The 22370-nt window shown below is 35.5% G+C and overlaps 1 protein-coding gene across 7 annotated transcripts in view; it reads right to left on the reverse strand.

The window, feature by feature from the left end:
* The window catches only part of MICU1 (mitochondrial calcium uptake 1), a 280401-nt gene that overhangs the window by 113928 nt on the left and 144103 nt on the right, over positions 1-22370 (reverse strand). For all 7 annotated transcript variants that reach the window (XM_070565467.1, XM_070565458.1, XM_070565477.1 and 4 more), the window contains one exon: positions 19566-19680. In XM_070565467.1, coding sequence (XP_070421568.1) covers positions 19566-19680 — 115 coding nt within the window. The remainder of the gene's footprint in view (positions 1-19565; positions 19681-22370) is intronic.

The raw sequence follows: 22370 nt of genomic DNA on the forward strand, positions 1-22370 counted from the left end.
GTGGCCGAATGGTTAAGTTCGCACGCTCCGCTGCAGGTGGCCCAGTGTTTTGTTGGTTGGAATCCTGGGCGCAGACATGGCACTGCTCATCAAACCATGCTGAGGCAGCATCCCACATGCCACAACTAGAAGGACCCACAACGAAGAACATACAACTATGTACTGGGGGGCTTTGGGGAGAAAAAGGAAAAAAATAAAAAAAAAACTTAAAAAAAAGGACAAATAATAACAAGCATCTTTTCTGATCACAATGCTATAAAGCTAGAAATTAATTACAAGAAAAGAGCTAAGAAAAGGACAAAGATGTGGAGACTAAACAACATGCTACTGAACGACCAATGGATTGTTGAAGAAATTAAAGGAGAAATAAAAAAATATCTGGAGACAAATGAAAATGAAAACATATCATACCAACTCATATGGGATGCAGCAAAAGCCATATTAACATGGAAATTCATTGCAATACAGGCTCACCTTAACAAATAAGAAAAAACCCAAATAAGTAATCTGAAACTACAACTAAGTGAATTAGAAAAAGAACAAACAAAGCCCAAAGTCAGTAAAAGGAGAGAATAAAAATCTGAGCAGAAATCAATGCTATTGAAACAAAAAAGGCAGTAGGAAGGAATAATGAAACAAAGAGCTGGTTCTTTGAGAAGATGAATAAAATTGACAACCCCCTAGCCAGACTTACAAAGAAAAAAAAGAGAAACCTCAGATAAATAAAATTAGAAATGAAAGAGGAGAAATAACAACCGATACCACAGAAATACAATGGATTATAAGAGAATACTATGAAAAACTATATACCAACAAAATGGACAATCTAGAGAAAATGGATAAATTCTTAGACTCATACAACCTCCCAAAGCTGAATTAAGAAGAAATCGAGAATCTGAATAGACCAATCACAAGGAAAGAGACTGAAACAGTAATCAAATCATCCCAAAAATCAAAACCCCAGGACCAGATGGCTTTCCTGGGGAATTCTACCAAACTTTCAGAGAGGATTTAATACCTATCCTTCTCAAGCTATTCCAAAAAATTAGGGAGGATGGAATGCTTCCTAACACATTCTACAAGGCCAACATCACTTTGATATCAAAGCCTGACAAGGACGACACAAAAAAGGAAAACTACAGGCCAATATCGCTGATGAAGATAGATGTAAAAATCCTCAACAAAATATTGGCAACCTGAATACAGCAATACATCAAAAAGATCATACATCATGATCAAGTGGGATTTATTCCAGGGACACAGGGATGGTTCAACATCTGCAAATCAATCAATGTGATACACCACATTAACAAAATGAGGAATTAAAACCACATGATCATCTCAACAGATGCAGAGAAAGCATTTGACAGATCCAACAGCTATTTATGATAAAAACTCTTAACAAAATGGGTATAGAAGGAAATTACCTCAACATAATAAAGGCCATATATGACAAACCCACAGCCAACATCATACTCAATGGGGAAAAACTGAATGCCATCACTCTGAGAACAGGAACAAGACAAGGATGTCCACTGTCACCACTATTATCTAACACAGTACTGGAGGTTTTGGTCAGGGCAATTAGGCAAGAGAAAGGAATAAAAGGAAACCAAATACAGAGTGAAGAACTGAAACACTCTGTTTTGGCAGACAACATGACCTTATATATAGAAAACCCTAAAGAATCCATCAGAAAACTATTAGAAATAACTAACAACTACAGTAAAGTTGTGGGGTACAAAATCAACTTACAAAAACTAGTTGCATTTCTGTACTATAATAACAAACTTACAGGAAGAGAACTCAAGAATACAATTCCATTTACAATTGAAAAGAATAAGGTGCCTAGGAATAAATTTAACTAAGGAGGCGAAGGACTTATACAATGAAAACTATAAAACATTATTGAAAGAAATAGATAACAACATAAAGAGATGGAAAGAGATTCCATGCACACGGATTGGAAGAGTAAACATGGTTAAAATGTCCATACTACCCAAAGCAATCTTGCAGATTCAGTGCAATCCCAATCAGAATCCCAATGACATTCTTCACGGAAATAGAGCAAAGAATCCTAAAATTCATATGGGGCAATCAGAGACCCCGCATTGCTAAAGCAATCCTGAGAAAAAAGAACAAAGCTGGAGGAATCACAATCCTTGACTTCAAAATGTACTACAAAGCCATAGTGATCAAAATGGCATGGTACTAGTATAAAAACAGGCACACAGATCAAAGGAACAGAAATGAAAGCCCAGAAATAAAACCGCACATATACGGAGAGCTAATCTTCCACAAAGGTGCCAAGAACATACAACGGAGAAAAGATAGTCTCTTCAATAAATGGTGTTGGGAAAACTGGACAGCCACATGCAAAAGAATGAAACTAGACCATTATCTCATGCCCTACACAAAAATAAACTCAAAACGGATCAAAGACTTGAAGATAGTCCTGAAACCATAAAACTCCTGGAAGATAATATAGGTAGTACACTCTTTGACATCGAACTTAAAAGGATCTTTTTGAATACCATGTCTTCTCAGACAAGGGAAACAAAAGAAAAAATAAACAAGTGGGAGTTCATCAGACTAATGAGCTTCTGCAAGGCAAAAGAAACTAGGATCAAAATCAAAAGACAACCCACCAATTGCGAGAAAATTTTTGCAAATCATATATCCAATAAGGGGTCAATCTCCATAATATACAAGGAACTCACACAACTGAACAACAAAAAAACCAAACAGCCTGATCAAAAAATGGACAGAGGATATGAACAGACATTTTTCCAAAGAAGATATACAGATGGCCAATAAACACGTGAAAAGATGTTCAACATCACTAATCATCAGGGAAATGCAAGTCAAAACTACACGAAGATACCATCTTAGCCCTGTTAAAATGGCTATAATCACTAAGACTAAAAATAAGAAATGCTGGAGAGGGTGTGGAGAGAAGGGAACCCTCATACACTGCTGGTGGGAATGCAAACTGGTGTAGCCACTACGGAAAACAGTATGGAGATTCCTCAAAAAACTAAAAATACAAATACCATATGACCAAGCTATCCCACTCATGGGTATCTACCCAAACAACTTGAAATCAACAATCCAAAGTAACATATGTACCCCTATGTTCATCGCAGCACTATTCACAATAGCTAAGACATGGAAACAATCCAAGTGCCCATTGACGGATGATTGGATAAAGAAGATGTGGTATATATATACAAAGGAATACTACTTATCCAGAAAAAAAGGACAAATTCATCCCATTTGCAACAACATGGAAAGACCTGGAGGGAATTAAGCTAAGCAAAGTAAGCCAGACGGAGAAAGACAAACACCATATGATTTCACTCATACGTGGAATATAAATAAGCACATGGACAAAGAAAACAGTTAAGTGGTTCCTAGGGGAAAGGGGGTGGGGAGTGAGTACAGGGGGTGAAGGGGAGCCCCCTATGTGGTGACAGACGAGAAATAATTTACAACTGAAATTTCACAATGATGTAAACTATTATGAACTCAAATTAAAAAAATTTAATAAAAAAAGACAAATGCTCTCAGATTGGATCAAACTATGTTATTTACAAGAAATATGTCAAAAACAAAATAATATAGAAAGATAAAAAAGAGGAAATACTGGAAAACAAAACAGGAAGAAAGCAGAGGTGGTATTATTAATCTGAGACAGAAATGAACTAAAAGCAGGACTATTATTTTCATATTATTAATAGGTACCATCCATAATGAAGATCTAATATATATCTTTATGTACAAGACAATATGGCATCAAAACATGTAACAGTTATATGTAAAGGAGCAATTATAAAAATTACTATAATACCTCAGTCTGTGACATATTTTGTGGAAAATTCAAAGAGGTCATAGAAACTTCATACAATACAAACCATAAGTTCAATTTAATAGATATATATTGGACATTGCTTTCTGGTAAACAGAGACTATATATTTTTTTAATGTTCAAGGGAAATTTAGAATGATTGATTATATATTAGTCCACATACACACACAAGCACACAAAACAAAAAACAAACACAAGTAAAAGAAGAGATTGTAAATGCAGCATTTTTATGACTATAATGCAATAAAACTAGGTCACAGGAATAAAGCCACTTTGATCATCAGGCTAGATGCTGAAAAAGAACTTGACAAATTATAAAGTTTTCCTAATAATCTTTTTTTTCCCCTGCAAAATAGAATAGGAGGAACTTCTTCAATATAGTAAAAAACATTTATCTGAAACCAACATTCACAATATACCTAATTGAAAAATGCTGAAGACATTTATTTTAACATAATAAAGTGGGGACACTCACTATTACTACCATTATTTTGAAAGTTCTAGTCAAAGCAAATATATAATGAAATAATATAAAGCCTACATGTTAGAAAAAAGAAAAAGGGGCTGGCCCGGTGGCATAGTGGTCAAGTTTCTGTGCTCCACTTTGGCAGTCTGGGGTTCACAGGTTTGGATCCTGGGTACAGACCTACATACTGCTCATCAAGCCATGCTGTGGCAGCATCCCACAAACAAAATGGAGGAAGATTGGCACAGATGTTAGCTCAGCGACAATCTTCCTCAAGCAAAAAGAGGAAGATTGGCAACAGATGTTAGCTCAGGGCCAATCTTCCTCACCAAAAATAAAGAAAGAAAGAAAGAAAAAAGAATCATTATTTGAAGATTACATAAATGTCCTCCTAAAAATGCCAGGAAAATGAACCAAAAACTCTTAGAACTACTAATAATAGTAACGTGTATAGTCATAAAATAAATATATAATAGATTTATAAACTGGGAAACTAAAATGACTAATAAGCTCTCACACAGCAACTTCCTAATTTTCCCTCTTCTCTCTTGGCCTATAGTTTCTATGACCCAAATGAAAAGTTTTTTGAGGAAAGATCAAGTAAATATAGATTTATCAAGAAGGCCTATGGAGGAATTAGAATTTGAGATGTGTTCAGGCCCAAGTCTATAGAAAATAGATGAAAAGGTCTATTCTCCACATGCATAATCAATTAGTCTTTTTGGAAATATGAATTTAAAAATAACCAGCATTTACTGTGGGCTTACCATGTGTCAGGTACTGTTCCAAGTAACTTACAAGTTGCTCATTATAAATTAGTACTCATTTAATCCTCATAACAATCCTATGAGACAGGTACTACTGGTATCACCACTTTACAGAAGAGGAAACTGAAGCTCACCTAACTGGTAAATGGCAGAGCTGGAATCTGAACCCTAGTGGTATGTCTAGACTCTACTCTGATGGATAGCTGTCAGGATGAAACATATAACAGACCGAATTAACTATAAAGGGGTATCCTTTGCTATAAAGGGCACTGTAAGACTAGGTAGCTCACAACTTTCCTAACTTAAGTCTCTTAAAAATAAAATTCATTCTTACATTTAAGATCCATCAGTCCTTCCCTCATTTTTAGTTCTACTTTCGGCACGTTTTAAAGTGCTTTCATCTAGTCCCTGTCCTATACCCTCTTCTAATAATCTGAATTAAATGTGAAATCCTCAATAAAGGCAAAAAGGCAGGAATTATTAAATTAAATGATTATCAATATGACCACAACCATGATACAGGAAATGCCTAAATGACTAGTTTGAAGAACAGGAAGAAAAATGACTATTTTGAGAAATTTCAGCCACATCTGGGAGAGGCAGAGTATATAAATACAACTGGGAAGTCCTCTTTCCTAGCCTCTCGGGGGAAAAAAAACTTACCAAAGCAATCATTGTTGGAACAATTTTGGTAAATGAAGAATGTTGACTTCTTTCGATTTAGTATGTAAAGCTGTTTTTAGTCCTTGACTAAATGGTGTATGTATCTAGAGAGGGACAAAATTGTGAGGAGGAAAGAAAACTACTTTAAGGGAGATAATACACATTTACACATAGAAGTGAAGATATACTTTTAAAATACATCAATCATTATTTTATATGCCTCCGTTAGACTGCAGCTGCTCTGCATATACACATGAATATATATGTATGTGTTTGTATATATTACTTGCTGACCAAGATGTAGGTGAAAAAACCAAATGAAAAGACAAATTAGTTTTACCCCCAAATTTTCTCTTTGGACTCCTGATTTTGATGTTAAGTAGATGAGAATGCTAGGGAAAATATTAGAGGAAAGTATGAAATCATATAGAGCACCTTTTCTGACCACAGTGGTATGAAACCAGAAATCAATAACAGGAGGAAAATTGGGAAATTCACAAATATGTGGCTGCTGGCACAGGTCCTGGGCTCCAGTGGGGCTAGGGGTAGGGAGGGACTCAGGTGGCTGGTATCAGTGAATGTGGACACCGTTGGGGTGAAAACTGGTGACATATGCAGGGAGTCTGTGGTGGCTGTGCTGTCCATTGGTTTTCAGTGGCAAAAGCCACTGGGGTCTCCTACAGAGCAGGTCACTGGAAATACTAGTCGCTCCCACTGCATGGCTGATATTGGTATCCTTGCTTTTCTTCCTGATTCCTAGCCATCTCTATAACGTCTCAGTTTTGCTGGTATCTGAGTGCAGTGAAACTGACGTGAGTCTTTTGTGTGATGCCTTAAAAGGCTGGGAATGCTGGTCAGTCACCCTACTCTTCCTTTTCCAGCAAGGGGAACTCTTTCTAGATGTGGAATTGCCTCTTGGTGCTGAGCAATGATGGCTTGGGGGATGGGATGATACAGGCAAATAGAGCTGTTTTTCCTTCCTTTTTTGTGGTTATGCTCAAGTTATTTGTTTCACTGTGTTGCTGAAGTCTCTTAAGACTCTCCCACAGCTGTGTTTGTTTGTGGATAGTTGTCTAACTGATGATCTTTGTTGGGGGATAGAGGCTGGGGTCTCCTACTCCATCGTTTTTGTGACATTACCAAGTGGGACCCTCACTCTACTCAAACTACTACTAGGTCTCCATTCATCTTTAAAGAAGTTTCTGGGGTTTCAACATCAGGTCATACTTCTATTTTGAAGGATCTTATTATACGACTACAACATTCACTGCATGAACCTCACTATTTAGGGAATCATGGATTTACAAGCATCTTCTTGAAAATATTCTAGAACTATTATGGGAATTTATATGTCATTTATAATTTAGTATGAATTCATTTAATCTGAGGATTTAATTTTTTTAACCTAAATTTGTTGTGTTATGAGAAAGGTAATTTGACTTTCTGGAATGAAGGCTAAGGAGATAAATACAGATGTCCCTTTGGTAACTTAACAAAAGCTAGCTTTGTAGATCTGAATTAGCTCAATGGAAGAAGAGGCTAATACCACCTGTGGAGTGGAAGCTCCCTGTTTCTAACAAGACCATTTTGTCAACCAGGATGCTCTCATCGTTAGACAGCCTCCTGGATGTTCCCTGCCTCTCGTACTTATAATTACAGGGTGAGTTATGAGGGCAGCATCTTTTTCCTAGAGCCCTTTCCATGATGTGTTCCAGGTGTGTCTGACCCAACTAAGCATGCTTTTCTACTAAATGGCACGAGGATGGGTAATTTCGCTGCTTTTCTGCCTGTGAGTTTCCCTACTAGACTTGATTTTAGATTACATTTAGACTACATGGTACCAGTAGTATGTGTGTCCATGTTCCCTCTGTATAACAAAGGGGAAAAAGTAATTGTTTTAGATGAAGAATTTCCTAGAAGGCAGAGAATTTAGTCTACTTTGACATTTCACCAAAGACCAGTCTTTTCCACTCAATTTGTCTTGGTACAGATCTAATGGCTTCTTCCCATCTGTGGAAAACACCCAGGGAAGAGGGAAGCCCTGTGTCTAACTAATGTTCCACTACTGGAGAGCCCAGGGAGCCAAACACAAAACAGAAATATGTGCAGAGTTAGTCCTATAAGAGGCCAGGGAAGGGTTTCCTGATGAACACGGCGTAAAACAACAAGACAGATGACCCCATCTGTGAGAACAGTGTTAGGATAAAACAATGCTCTGTTTTGAACATTTTCACCTCTGGGTTCTAAAAGAAGTTGAATTACGTACTATTTTGCAATAAGCCCCAACATATGATTTATTATCCTCTTAGTCTGTAAGACAATTTCTTTTCACTAGACTCACATATAGTTAGATATTACTTTACATATAGCTTACACTTGAAAAGAAACTATTTAAAGAAACATTGCAGTGACTGCTTCTGCGGAGAAAATGATAATCCTTTAATTTTCCTGCTTTATAACTCTAGATTTTGCATCATTGTTTTTCTTAATGTTAGCCATCCAATACCCTCTCTCTCATGGCTTCATATTCACCCAGTTTAAAAGCAACTCCATGACAGATGAATGGCACAGGAAGACTGAAGTTAATTACATAACTGTCTAGGGGCCTCATAGTGTTAACAGACCTAATTTGATTCTAGATAACAGATTAGAAATCTAAAGTATTTGGCCCATGGAGATATTCTAAGTACATAAATACATTTAATTGTACTCTAACCCTCTACTTTTTCACTATAAGAACCTAATATCTTTTCTTTTTATTTCCATACAATAAAGTACCAGTAAAATGGACCTTTGGAATTCTGTAGTACCAGTCAACTTAGACACGACTGAAAGACAGGCTTTGCAAGCACTAAAAATAATTAATTTTATGAGGTGTAAAAAAGAAAGTTCAAAACCATTAGAGAAGCTTAATAAACTATACCTACCACCCCAAACATCCTTAACTATTATTGTTAATTAGCAATAATTAGAGTAGCTATCCTTTTTTCACTGTAGCTAAAAGGAAAACAGTAAGTGTAGAGAATTCTAGTGCCTGCTGATATCTGTTTTCCTTTAAAGGGATGGTGGTGGGGAGAGCATTTAGGGCCTTGTAGGGCCCTGGAAAGACTTTATGAGAGATTAAAATCTGAGAGAGATTGGAAATTTTTTTGGGGGGAGGGGAGAGATTTTGAACAGAGGAATGACATAATCTTATTTAAATTTAACAAGATCATTCTGGCTGCTGTGTTGAGAATGGACTGTAGAGAACCAAGTGTGAGAGAAGGGTGACCAATTAGGAAGGTACTGAAATAATCCAAGTGAGCTATGAGAGCATTTTAGATAAGGGTAGTAGTGTAAGTGTAGTGAAAAATGGTGAGATTCTGGATTATGTCAAGGTAGAGCTGACAGGATTTGCTGACAGATCAGAAATACAAATATTCAGACTGTTTTTTTAAATATATATACTCACACGCATATGTATTTTTCTTTTCCCAAAACAAAATCATACAATATGTATGTTTTGACCCATCAATACATTGTGAACATTTTTCTATGTCAATAAATCTGTATTATATACATTATATTAAGTGCTGTTTTGAATTTCATTGCACAGATTTATCATAATTTGTTCAGCATTCTGTTTGATATTTGAGTCCTTTCCAGTGTATTTTTTGATCATCAACATCACTATACACGATCTTCTTTTAGACTAAACTTGTAGACTGGAATTGCTGGGCCAAAGGGTAAGCATTTATGAAAGTGTTTGATAAACATCGTCAAGATTCTAAAAATGTATGCCAATAATTTATACTCTAATACTATATAGTCAATTAAATTTAGGTGTCATTCTAATAGTTAATTCTGATGCATAAATAGTTTTGGGTACACTATGGATTTGGTAGTCAAATGAGAGGAGGAAAAACTAATTGCTCCTCCAAAAAAGGTAATCCACCCTAACTTTATCCTAGTTTCTGGAGTCCTTCAGACCTTTGAGAGAGATCTAAGTTTAGGAAAGACTTCACCTCATGTACTTCTGAGGACTAAGCCCAAGTCTAAGCTAGTTCAACTGGAGGGCAGACCAAGGGGTAAAGCTCCTCAAGATGCAAGGTACAGCCATGATGCCTACACCTTGTATAGCTCCTAGACAAACCCACAACTTGTGATTTATTGGATTTACTGTGATTTGCTATACTCACAGGATAGCCAAGATTCCACGAATATGGGGTAGAGGGTTAAGCTGGTATTCCCAGCAGCACTTACTAAAAGGATATGGTTAGAAGACCTAATTCTACTCGAACAAATTCTGACCAAAAGGAAAAGACACTTAGAAATTTAATCTATATTCTTAGAACAGACTTAAAATTCATATTGACTTAGTCTTGCTTTTATTTGAAAATCCTAAGACATTGAAAGAAACTACACGAGACAGTTACTATGACCTTGCTATCATTACATATAGGCTCTGCAATGGCAGCAGAGAGCTTTTTATTCTTTATTGCCTCTCAGTGTGATTTACTTATTTAACGTCAATTGGCAAGGTTTTCTAAATAATATGAAACACTACATGTCAAGAAGCTGAGTTTAAAAACTTCACAAGAATATCTGAAATTTTTCTGAATTCCTTCAGCAAGTCTTCAGCTGTAGACACTCCTTCTAACTACTGCTTTTCTTCCATTTTGTTTTTTCTAGAAAATACATTTCAGTCCTGATTCTCAAAAAAAAAAAATCTATAATTTCACACCTGAAGAAAAGAAATAGTTCATGTTCCTAGTTCAAAGTACACAACCTATCTTTGAACTATATCTCAGCCTCAGTTACTGGAGAACCTTCAGAGAGCTGCCAGAAACAGTCTTTCATTTAAATTGCTCTTCCTTACACTGTTTTTTGACAGTTATGCTACAGGAAGAGTATTCAATGCCAGAGATGTCAAAAAGCTTGGATTCCCTAAGAGTTCCTGGGACAGAGATTCTAAAAGGCATGCCAGTGCTTTATCCTTGTATTGAGGTCACATTCTGCTTTAGGAATGTATTTTCTTCAAATGCATGTTACTATTTTTTATGCCCAAATTACATATGCCTTGTGACAGACCCTGACCTCTATTTTCAGAGACCTAAAAAGGTAATCATCTGTTTGACTTTCATTTCATTCTGTGTGGTTTCATTCTACTCCATGTGTTCAATAATAGCCAAAGTGACAGCTTATGCCAAGATATAACTTATTGCATAGATGCTTTTAGTAAAGTGACTGGATATTTGATAATTTATGTTAATTTGAAGGACTCTCTTTACAGTATGTGACTTGGTTTGGAAAAGTTATTTGATTTTTCAGTTTAGTATCCAAATAGAAAAACTTAGCTATTCTAATTAATTTTCTAGCTTTCATCATGTATACATACAGTCATGCACTGTATAACGATGTTTTGGTCAACAAAGGACTGCATATACGACGGTGGTCCCATAAGATTAGTACCATATAGCCTAGGTGTGTAATAGGCTATACCATCTAGGTTTGTGTAAGTACACTCTATGATGTTCACACAATGACAAAACCGCCTAACAACGATTTCTCAGCACGTCTCTGTTGTTAAGCAATGCATGACTGTACGTAGAGAAAAGCTATTATTTTAAAAGTTCTAAATACTAGGCAGGATGATAAGGGTATTTGCAGCAATATAAAATTTTAATATGTATATTAAAGTAACTATAAGGAAAAGTTCTTGGATATTTATTTAGCCAACAGATATACATGGAGTACTCATTATGTGCCAGCTACTGTGCTGGATAGCTTCTCCAGAAGGTGAAGTGATTAGGCAAACCATTCCATGACAACCACTATTTCTTGCCTTGATTTCCTTTTTGTACCCTCAGATTCCCCAGCTCTACAAATAAGCATTTCCTAAAGTTTTTCCAGGAACAGGTAAGCAACACATGATGAAGTCTAAGCACAGCCAAACACTATTAAGTTGTGGGTTTTAGGGAAAGATCACCTACACAGATGGACAGATAGATTTGATTCCAGTCTAGTTTCTAAGAAGCAAACAATGTGAAAAAGTGGGGCTCATAGACCATAAGCAAAGATCTTTAAACATCATCAATTACTGAAGGTTGAATTTCTACAGAGCCATCCCAACCATCGACAGAACAAAAACAGGACAGGGTAGAGCTTGAAGAGGATACGACAGAAGTTAGAAGAGTTGTAAGAGGCTGGAATCTGAAAAAGTTTCTCCAATCTGTTCTAGGTAAACAAAGGAAAGACTATGGTAGAAAGGTAAACTAAGGTCCATTTGATGCTGTAATGAAGGGTGTGAAGACAGATGGTGGCTGGATCTCCTTTCTACCTAGAAGGGGCTAAGAGAAACCACATCCTAAATATCCTTTCATTCAAATATATTTTTTTTTGAAACATGGAATTACCATGTGGTCCAGCAAATCCACTCCTAGCTATGCACCCCAAAGAACTGAAAACAGAGTCTTAAACAGTGCACAAATATGTACATCAATGTTCATAAGGGCATTATTCATTCAAATATTTTTAGAATGACCACCATTAGTAGGATACAATGTTAGGTACTTTGGGGATACAAAGCCATATGACATAGTTCCTACTTCAAGATATTATTTAGTGATACCACATCCATGGTCTAAACTTTCATCAATCAGAGATTCTTTAGCGTTAACAAGCATTTTCCTGCAAATATCTCTGGAGCTGTTATGAGGCACCATAATTCATTCACGATTCAATGCAAAAAATTTTTAAATTCTGAAGTTTGTTTAAAAAAGGAAAATCTTACCTGAGATATGTTAGGAGAAAGACAGTTTTGATTTGAAGAGCAGAAAAAGAAATAATTTTATAGGTTAGAGCACTTTCTGGAAGGCAGAGAATTTAGGCTATTTTGGAGTTTTACTTTCTTGTTCCGTGAACTTTCTCCCATTGATAAATGAGGCCTAAGAAAGAGGGAAGCCTTTGGATTTACCAAATGCTTCCCCTGGTAGGCCTTCCTTCCCAAGAGCCTAAAAAGCACAGAAGTAAAACCAAGGGCAGACCTCCTCCTCCTCTCCCTTCTAGGCCTTCTATCTGAATCTCAGGTATCGTAGAGAACTCACTCCATGGAAAAGTAGCAGAAAGCTTTACAGGCCAACATAAGCCATTCAAGAGAGAACAAAGCATATGCAGACATAATTTTGGTGGCAGCATCAGCCCAAAGAACATACAGAAAGCACTCCTGACAACCTCATTCAATACTCTTCTTTTTAGAACATAGCCCCATCTTGACTATTTGTATTGAAAGGGCAGAGCTACAGAAATCATGTGTCCCTAACTAGATTTCCATAACATTTTAAGTCAGGATTAGAATTTTATTAGAATTATTACAACATTAGAATTTTCAAAAAATAAAAATGGATCAATTCTAACAAAACACAAGTATGAAAAGGCTAATAAAAACTGGTTCCCTCATAGGTGTAAAATTATGAAATCTTCCTCAAGATACATTCAAAATACATTTAGATCTTACTTTCGTGATAAGCCATAGGTTGCTTCTTTAGTCTGTTCTCCTGTCGGACAAATCTCAAGCAATTGTTCCCAAAGGATAAACTTCTATTTGCAGACAAAGAAAATATTTTAATCTTCTAGTATAGCCACAAGTAGATTTGAGAGAGTTAAACACAAACACCACTTATTTCTTGCCCATGTGAACTAAAATTCTTGTGTGGTTGTTGATACAAAGATGTAAACGCTTCAACTGTCTGTAACAGTGGTGGCTACTGAAACGGCAGTGTTCTCAAATACATCTGGCTCAAAAAGAATTTAATATTATAAATACTTGATATATTTAAAAGCATTATTTAATTGTTTTGACAGAAGCTGCATTATTATAAAATCAATGAATTAACCAGAAGAACAGGTTATGCTAGAGAAATAAGTTACTGGTAAACAACACAATGAGATAGTTTTGGCCTTATACCATGCAAATGAGTATTTCCAAAATCCTAAGCACTTCTTATAGGCTAAAATAACACTAAATAAGATCAGCCTTTCATCTTCTTTGTCTTACTCTTCATAATGTCAATTTAGCAACTGCAGATAATCCTAGACATAAAAACTATGCAGCTTATAGCTAAGCCAAATTTTCTCTATAACTGCCACAACTCTGATGTCCCAATAAAAAAGATTTGTAACTGCCTTAAATCTGTTCATAGATCTCAGTATGTTGCCTTGCTCATATTTTTCAACAGATCACTCAACCTGAAAAACTTACTTTCATCTATAACTTCTATAACGTTTTCATCAGATGAAACAGCACTGATCAGCATCACTATCTCCATGTCATACACACTTTGTGATCTGCTCTTGACTTTAGTATGGCAAGAGAAATAAAACATAAACTTTCATTTGAATGTTGTTGTAATTTCTCAAAAGTTTTGTGTGTGTGTGAGAGACATGCAACACAATGAGGATGTAGTTTGTCAGTAAATGAAATCCTGCCACTTAATTCAATTTTTCCCGATTCCCTGAAATCTAAAGAAGGAATCAAAATCAAAATACAGTGACTCATGCCTGACTTTCATTAGGTGTGTTCCTAGGTACTGAACATGCCATAGCATTTTTTGCTTTTGATTTTTCTGGTGGCTTTTCAAAGATTAATAGTAAATAGTAAGGAAGGTGTTTAAGAATCAATTTTTTAATCGTTTTATTATTGCCTCCTCCATCTAACTAGAATTATTTTCATGTATTAGCCCATATGGTTAATCACTTTAGTTAGAACACATATGAAGACAAAGAACACAAAATAAATATTTCACAATTGTCAATGGCCAAGATCCAGATTCTAAGTTACATTATCATTACCTACTGAATCCTAGCATTAGCAAGAATGAGCCAAATCAATAAATAATATATAGCATTCTAGATAAATCTTGATGACCTTTTTCTATACCTAGTTATGGAGAAAAATTTCTGACTTCTATTATAAGATTTAAGACCATTAGCTAATGTTGCAGTTGGTTAGTGCAGAGAATTAAGCCATTAATACACATGCTTCTGTATTCTCATTCAATTCCTATTAACCTACTATAAGGATCAGAGGCTCTCTGGAAATTATTTACTAATAGTAATTATTAGCAGTCCATTCATCTTGCCTAGGATGAATCTGAATTTCTTTTATTAGTGAGAAGTTATTTAGTAAATACTTAATAGTCTACCTAATACAGATGCCATGGATTATGCTGAAAATTCTTCAAGTTAATCCATCAAACCTGTTCAGAAAGATACGGTATAAAGCAATAGAATTTAAGAATTAGGAATAAGGGTGGAATATAAATATATGAATTCTGAATTATAAGCAACCAAGCTTGTTTGGAAATAGATTAATTAAAAAACATGTTTCCCTCACTCCGCTGGTACTGGCTGCAGATTGAGGACATCCACAGCTACAAGGATTGTTCTCAATTTAGGATATAAACAGAAAAGTCAAGTCTTATGTTTGCTAAACTTCCTTTTGGAGAAAATTGAAAAAAAAGTTCATATTCTTGCTTTGTTACCTTGCCACAATACTTTATATACAGTAGATATATTTGCAGTGAATATGACTACAAATCTATGATCACTGTCATGCAGTTTACATTCTAGGGAGAATGTAAATAAACAAGATAAAGACATTAACTATATAGAATGTTAAATAGTGATAAATGCCAAGAAGAAAAATTAAAGTAGGAAAGGGATTTAGGAGGTGTGTATGTGTGTGTGTGTATGACAGGATAAAAGGTGTTTAAAATTTTAGGTTTGCCAAAGATGGCCCCCATTATCCAAAGTACATACAGAGAAGAGTGAGAAATTTATGCCACTGCTTATTATAAACACAAGACATTTCTCCCAAATTGGTTGTTATTCTGGGTATGTGTCTAAGAAATTCTTGTTTAGCTAAAAATTGAGCTTCTAAAAAGTTTAAATAAGAATTTATTTAATGGGGGAAATTATATAGCATAACATGCTTTCTTAGACAAGTAGCTTTCTTAATTTTATTTTTAGGAGAGGTAATTAGAAATTGAGAAAAAAACGAATGATTTACTATATATAGTTGTCAAATTTTATTTTAGACAACATGTAGAGTTTCTACAGTACTTTGAGGTTCTAAGTGTCAATCCATTTGGGCAGAGTGTTCATGTTCTTCAAATGATGGCAATTTCTGGCAATTTCTTGAACACCACTGAATCTATTAATTTTGAAAAAAAACCCCAGCTAATCAGAAATATGACAGTCCTGCATTATCTGGGTTATGCTGTTTGCATTGCTGTGGCTGGGTTTCCATTGGAAATCTCAAGGACGGTCCCTGTTGTCCACCAGAGTAACAGGTGAATGCAAATGCTAATGCACTTTCCCCTAGTCCCAAGCCACTCCCTGGCATGGCTTTTAGTGTTTAAAAATTGCACTAACTCTTGCAGGATGATTTAGTCATCATTTAGTGTATCTAGATGTAATGATCCCTTGCTACCCACAAGGAAGTTGAGCCTCTGACTCTCATTTCCTTTCATCCTAGTAGCAATTTGGACATGTGAAAGAACTGATCTCAGTGTAATTTCTGTGGCATATTTTTCCCCATGGCTTGTTAGATAAAGTAGACAATGCAGTGTGCAACATTCAGATTGCAAGGATGCTTGAACTCTCTACAGAAGAGTTTATGACCAGTCTTCCCACAGCCTAGCCTTAGAGAAAGAAGAGTCACTAAGGTAAACCACGGCTAATCACTGCTGAAAATGTGACCACATCAGTAAAGCCAAGTGACAGGACCCCAGATGCTGGGGCGGCCTGGGTTCAAACCCTAAATCAGGGGCCAGCCCAGTGGCGCAGCAGTTAAGTTCGCACATTCCGTTTCTCAGGCCGCCCAGGGTTCACCAGTTCAGATCCTGGGTATGGACGTGGCACCGCTTGGCAAACGCCATGTTGTGGTAGGTGTCCCACATATAAAAGAGAGGAAGATGGGTACAGATGTTCACTCAGGGCCGGTCTTCCTTAGCAAAAAGAGGAAGATTGGCAGTAGTTAGCTCAGGGCTGATCTTCCTCAAAAAAAAAAAAAAGAAAAGAAAATATCAAACCCTAAATTATCTACTTACTGTGGGACTCAGGGCAAATTCTTTAAACATCTGTATGCCTCAATTTCCTCATCTATAAAATCAATATTATAATAGTATGAACATTATAGTGTTGATGTGAGGAAAATATATGTGTAATTAGAGTCCCCAAAGGAGAGGATGAGAAAGCAAAGAAAAAGCATTTGAAAAAATAACAGCTGAAATTTTCCCAAATTTGATGAAAACTATAAATCCACAGATCCAAAAAACTCCAAGACAAGAAACATGAAGACCACTACATCAAGCCACATAATAACAACAAAAAACCCTGTCAAAAACTACATCAGTGGTTCTCAACCAGGGATGATTCCTCCCCATCCCCACTCCTCCTGGGACATATGCAATTTCTGAAGACATTTTTGGTTGTCACAAACGGGAGAGGGGCGAGGAGAGATGGTGTGCTAATGGCATCTAGTGTGTAGATGCCAGGAATGTTGTTAACCATCCTACAATTCACAAGACAGCCTTCACAACAACGAATTATCCTGCCCAAAACATCAATAGTGCTAATGCTGAGAAACACTCCAGGCATATAATAATCAAAATGCTTAAAACCAGTGATAACGAGAAAATCTTAAAATGAGATTCTTATCATATTTTCTCTTTGCTGACAAATATAGAAAGTATATGACATCACAATACTAAGCAATTTTGTAAATCACTCACCATGTCTAAGCAGGAGCTGAGCACCAAGAAGTAAAGATGCCCAGACCTGCAGAGCTACTTGAAGGGGTTTCCAGAACTCAAGGGTCAATATGACTTATTTTTACCTCCTTTTAAATTATTGAATTAAGGGAGCTGCACAATGTATGAGGTATTCTGAAGGTTCTACTCTATGGGCCTTCTGACACTTAGAATGACACGAAGACAAAAACTTAAAATCTCACTTGAGCTAAACAAACATTTACTAGGACTACTTCCATAATATACATTATACATCAATACAGTTCTCTACGTTGGCCTTTGCACTTAATGCAGTGCTCTTTCTGCCACATCATGCCTATTTAATGTAAACTCTATCCAAAGTCACAATAAAGTTTAAAAAATCCCCACCAATCCTGTTTTTTTTAATGACAAGATTTAGGGATCTCTTAAAATCAAATATGAAATAACATGTTGTGACAGGATATCAAGAATAAAAACCCAGACAGATCGCATATCAACTAAATACTAGGCACTGAACCAGGTACTCTATATACATGATCTCACAATCTTCAGATAAATCATTTGGGTTTGGTATTATTGCCATCTTCATTTTACACACAAAACAGATGAACAAGTTCACTGACTTGCCCCGAATCACAAAGCTAAGAAGTGACGGGGCCAGGATTTGAACTGAAGTCTGTTTTGAAAACCCATGCCCTACCAAAATAATAACTAACTCTAACAATACACAATTTAAGATCATAAATGTGCTTTTACTTAGTTTTCTATTTTGGATCTTCACAACAAATCAATGTATATTTACATTGCTAGAGCATAAGTCCACCACACAAATTTATTCAAATACTTTGGTACTCCAAAGACAGCTGTGGTAAGGCATATTAGTCCATATTTCTTCATTTTCCTGTCCTAATCAGAGGAAAGAATGGTGTAAGTGGTCAGAGCCATGGCAGGAACTGTGTTATGTCATTTATTAAAAAGTGTCATATAGTTTTATCTTTACAGATGACTAGCCTGGAGAAAGGAAGGAAGAGATGGTTATTTTTGTTTGATATGTCCCAGATGGAAAAAAACTGAGAATCATCTCTTTCAAACGCACAAATAAGATCTCTTTGGTTCAATTTGGGTAGATTTTAATACAGTGTACACAGAGAACTGGAAACATACATTTTGTTTTGTTTTTCTGAATGGTTAAAAAAGGCACAATATAGGGAAATAATATTAAGAAACAGAGCAGCATACTAATCAACAAAATTGCTTAGCTTAAAAAAATTTAGAAACTCATCAGTGTGCTAAATGAGTCAAATTTGAGTTTTGTCTTAAGAAGTAATCCTCTAAGATTGAAAAATGAATATTCAAGGGGCCTGCTCTGTGGCATAGTGGTTAAGTTTGTGTTCTCTGCTTTGGCAGCCCAGAGTTTGTGAGTTTGGATCCCAGGTGTGGACCTAGGCACTGCTCATCAAGCCATGGGGTGGTAGCGTCCCACATACAAAACAGAGGAAGACTTCCACAGATGTTAGCTCAGCAACAATCTTCCTCGAACAAAAAGAGGAAGATTGGTAACAGATGTTAGCTGAAGGCCAATCTTCCTCACCAAAACCAAAAAGAAAAACAAACAAACAAAAATGAATATTCTAACACAATTAGAACACTTGAGCCAATTTTCCTCTTTAGTGGAGGAAATGATAGATCAATCTGTGTTCTATTGGGGAAGTAGAAACATTAATGAAGGCTACAGTAGGAGTAGGTAATATACAATTTATCTTGACAGAATACAGAGCTTCAAACAGTTAAAGGCAGATGTAACTTCATAGTTGCTTTATTTTTTTAACTTTACTTTGATACTTATTTTCCTTCCACTTTCTCAGGTGGTTCTATACACAAGTTAGAGAGAATTCAAAACACACGAAATTTTATGTAATTTACAATTTATTAACTCTACAAACATAACTTGTTTCCCCCTCTGATTAATTCTTTTTATAGTTCTGTATGCTCCCTATAAAAGAATAAAATGAAAAGTTTATACTTACTGGAAAGAACAGTTGTAAGGAAAATGTAGTCTGAAAAGGATATGAGTCCACATTCTCCAAGGGTGTAAAATATACTGCCTTCATCAGCAAATTTTTCTCGTTCCTGGGCAATTTTCTATTAAATGTATGAGTCCAATCAAAAGATAAAAAGAAGATATAACAGAATGAGAACATAAGTAGTTAGAGATGAATCATCATTTATCTGACAGTTTTATGCTATTTATCATAAGCATTTCTCTGACGGCCATTCCAAATTAATGGATCCTTTACAGTTTTCAAGATGATTTAAAATTATAAGACAAAGATGACTTTGTTTTTTTGTTTCAACACTGGCTTAATATGAACACTGGAAAATAATTTCAATTTTATGAACTCCTGCCATTTAACATATACAGGCCCACTTCAGGACTGGTATTGTTTCTAAGTTTTAAAAACAATCCACCTTTTTCTATAGAGATATATAAGGCAGAAAAAAAAAAAAAAACAAATGAAGAAACTAAAATGAAATCAGTTCTAACTGCCCAAGAAAAACTATACTACTTGTGATTAGAAATGAAGAGGCAAGCAACTATTTCCAAGGCCCATACAAATGCTCAGAAAACTAATTTCTGAAATAGTAATTTTAATTTTTACCTTATGAGCCCCAAGAACCTTAGTTTTGGAAAGTAGAACAGTTTGCAGAGTAAACAGCATCTCTGAAATATAACGGCCAACTAGACATGCACGCCAAGCTTTAGGCATGGTTTCATTTAATTATATTTGCTATTACCTTGGTGGAGGATTCTAAATTTCAGCTATTTGATAAAACTCTCCAAAAACTTAGCTTTTACTCTAAGAATGTATTCATTTTCTTTAAGCTATAAAAGTCACAAAGAGAGTTAATTCTCAGCTTCAGTAATGGCCTGTCTAGTAAGTGGTCTCTTCCTGGGTGTTGAAGCAAACCTACCCCGTTTTCTGAATTCCTAGCCAAACCATACACTTAGTGGTGATACTGAAGATATTTTCAAAAACTGAAAAGGATCCACCAGGAAGTTAGACTTGCAACTAATTTCTGTAAGTTCTGAACCAACCAGATATTCAAGGAATTATTCTGGATAATAAAAAAAGAAATGGGAGGTTTTAAGAACCCAAACCAACAAAGCGCAATCCACAGTAATAACATCATGCAAGCACAGAATAAGAAGCAGCATTGCAAGCATAACCTCAGGAGGAGTATCATGAAAACTAAACCAACAAGCACCACCACATCAGCATCCAGGTATCCAACTATCCAATAGGTTACCTCTGTCTAGTGGAGATCCCATCATACACCACAAAGGAAAGAAAGCTAGTTAACCAATTGAAAACACAAGTACCAAATGAATTATCATGATCTTCTTAGTAAATCCACTCAAAATAGCCTTTACTGGATATTTGCTTGTTCACATGAAACAGTAACCACGGACTGGTAAAAATCCATACTTGAATGCCAACAAAGCAGTAAGAGGTTTTGATGGCAGATTCTTCTTAGGAAATGGCTTCCCTGACTCATTTGTGTTGGACAGAAAGCACGGTCCTGCTGGACAGCATTTAGAGATTACTTCTTTGAGTCGACAACAAAAATGAGCACATAGTCCAACAGGTTCAAATTAAGGTCAGATCTCATACCACACTTGATCTTCTACCAAGAGATTAAACACGAATTTTAGACAAAAAAGCTATTGGATGAGAACTAGAGCAGCAAGGCCTTTCACTGGGAAATTAATATTTTAATTTCTCAAAATAAAAGAAACAAATGGTTACATCTCTTACATTATCCAAGATAATGCAAAAGTAAAGCATGTAAGAAAAAATACACAAAATGAGAATTGGCTCCCAAAGGCATACCATTACTAGGCAGAACAACAAATGTGTATAGAAGTTGAGTACTTTTTATTAATTATGTAATAATCTTATGGAGAGATTGCTATAAGCAAATAAAATAAATAATATATTGGGATCCAGAAGTTGAGAAACAGACGAAAGTCTAAGGACAGAGTGAAATGAGCCAGCTAAGCCAAAGAAGCATATCTAACATTATTTTTCTTACAATCATCTGGACTACGCTTCAGCTCAGAAGATAAAAAGACAAATCTAATTTTGTTAGTAACTTTGAATGTGACATAATTTCAAACTCAGAGAAGTAGAAATATTCTCATAAGGAACTCTCATATACTTTTTACTGAGATTTACCAATAGCTTATGTATTACCCTATTTGCTTTATCATTTTATATAGATAAATGTTTTCTTTTGCACTATTTTGAAAGTAAGTTGGAGACACATGCCCCTTTACACTTAAACAATTCAGTATATATTTCCTACAAAGACATTCTCTTACATACCATAGTATAAATGTAATAAAACCAAGATATTTAATACTGATATATACTATTATCTAATCCACAGTTTATTTTCAAATTTAGTCAACTGTCCCAATAATTTCCTGTATAGCTACTTTTCTCCGAGTCCAGGATGTAATCCGCAATCATAAATGGCATTTAGTTGTTAAGTATCTTTAATCCCCACTAATCCAGAACAGCTTTCTTGCCCTTATTTTTTCCTTTGGAAGTTTATTATTGTTTTTGATTGTGGTAGAATTCACATAACATAAAATTCACCATTTTAACCATTTAACCATAATATGTAGGCCTTTTGGGTTTGGCTTCTTTCCTGTAACATAATGTTTTCTAGGTTCATCCATGTTGTAGTATCAATCAGTAGGTCATTCATTTTTATTGCCAAATAATATTCCATTACATATAGTGCAGTTTGCTGATACATTCATC

The sequence above is a fragment of the Equus przewalskii genome, chromosome 1, assembly GCF_037783145.1.
Source record: "Equus przewalskii isolate Varuska chromosome 1, EquPr2, whole genome shotgun sequence".
NCBI classification, from domain to species: domain Eukaryota; kingdom Metazoa; phylum Chordata; class Mammalia; order Perissodactyla; family Equidae; genus Equus; species Equus przewalskii.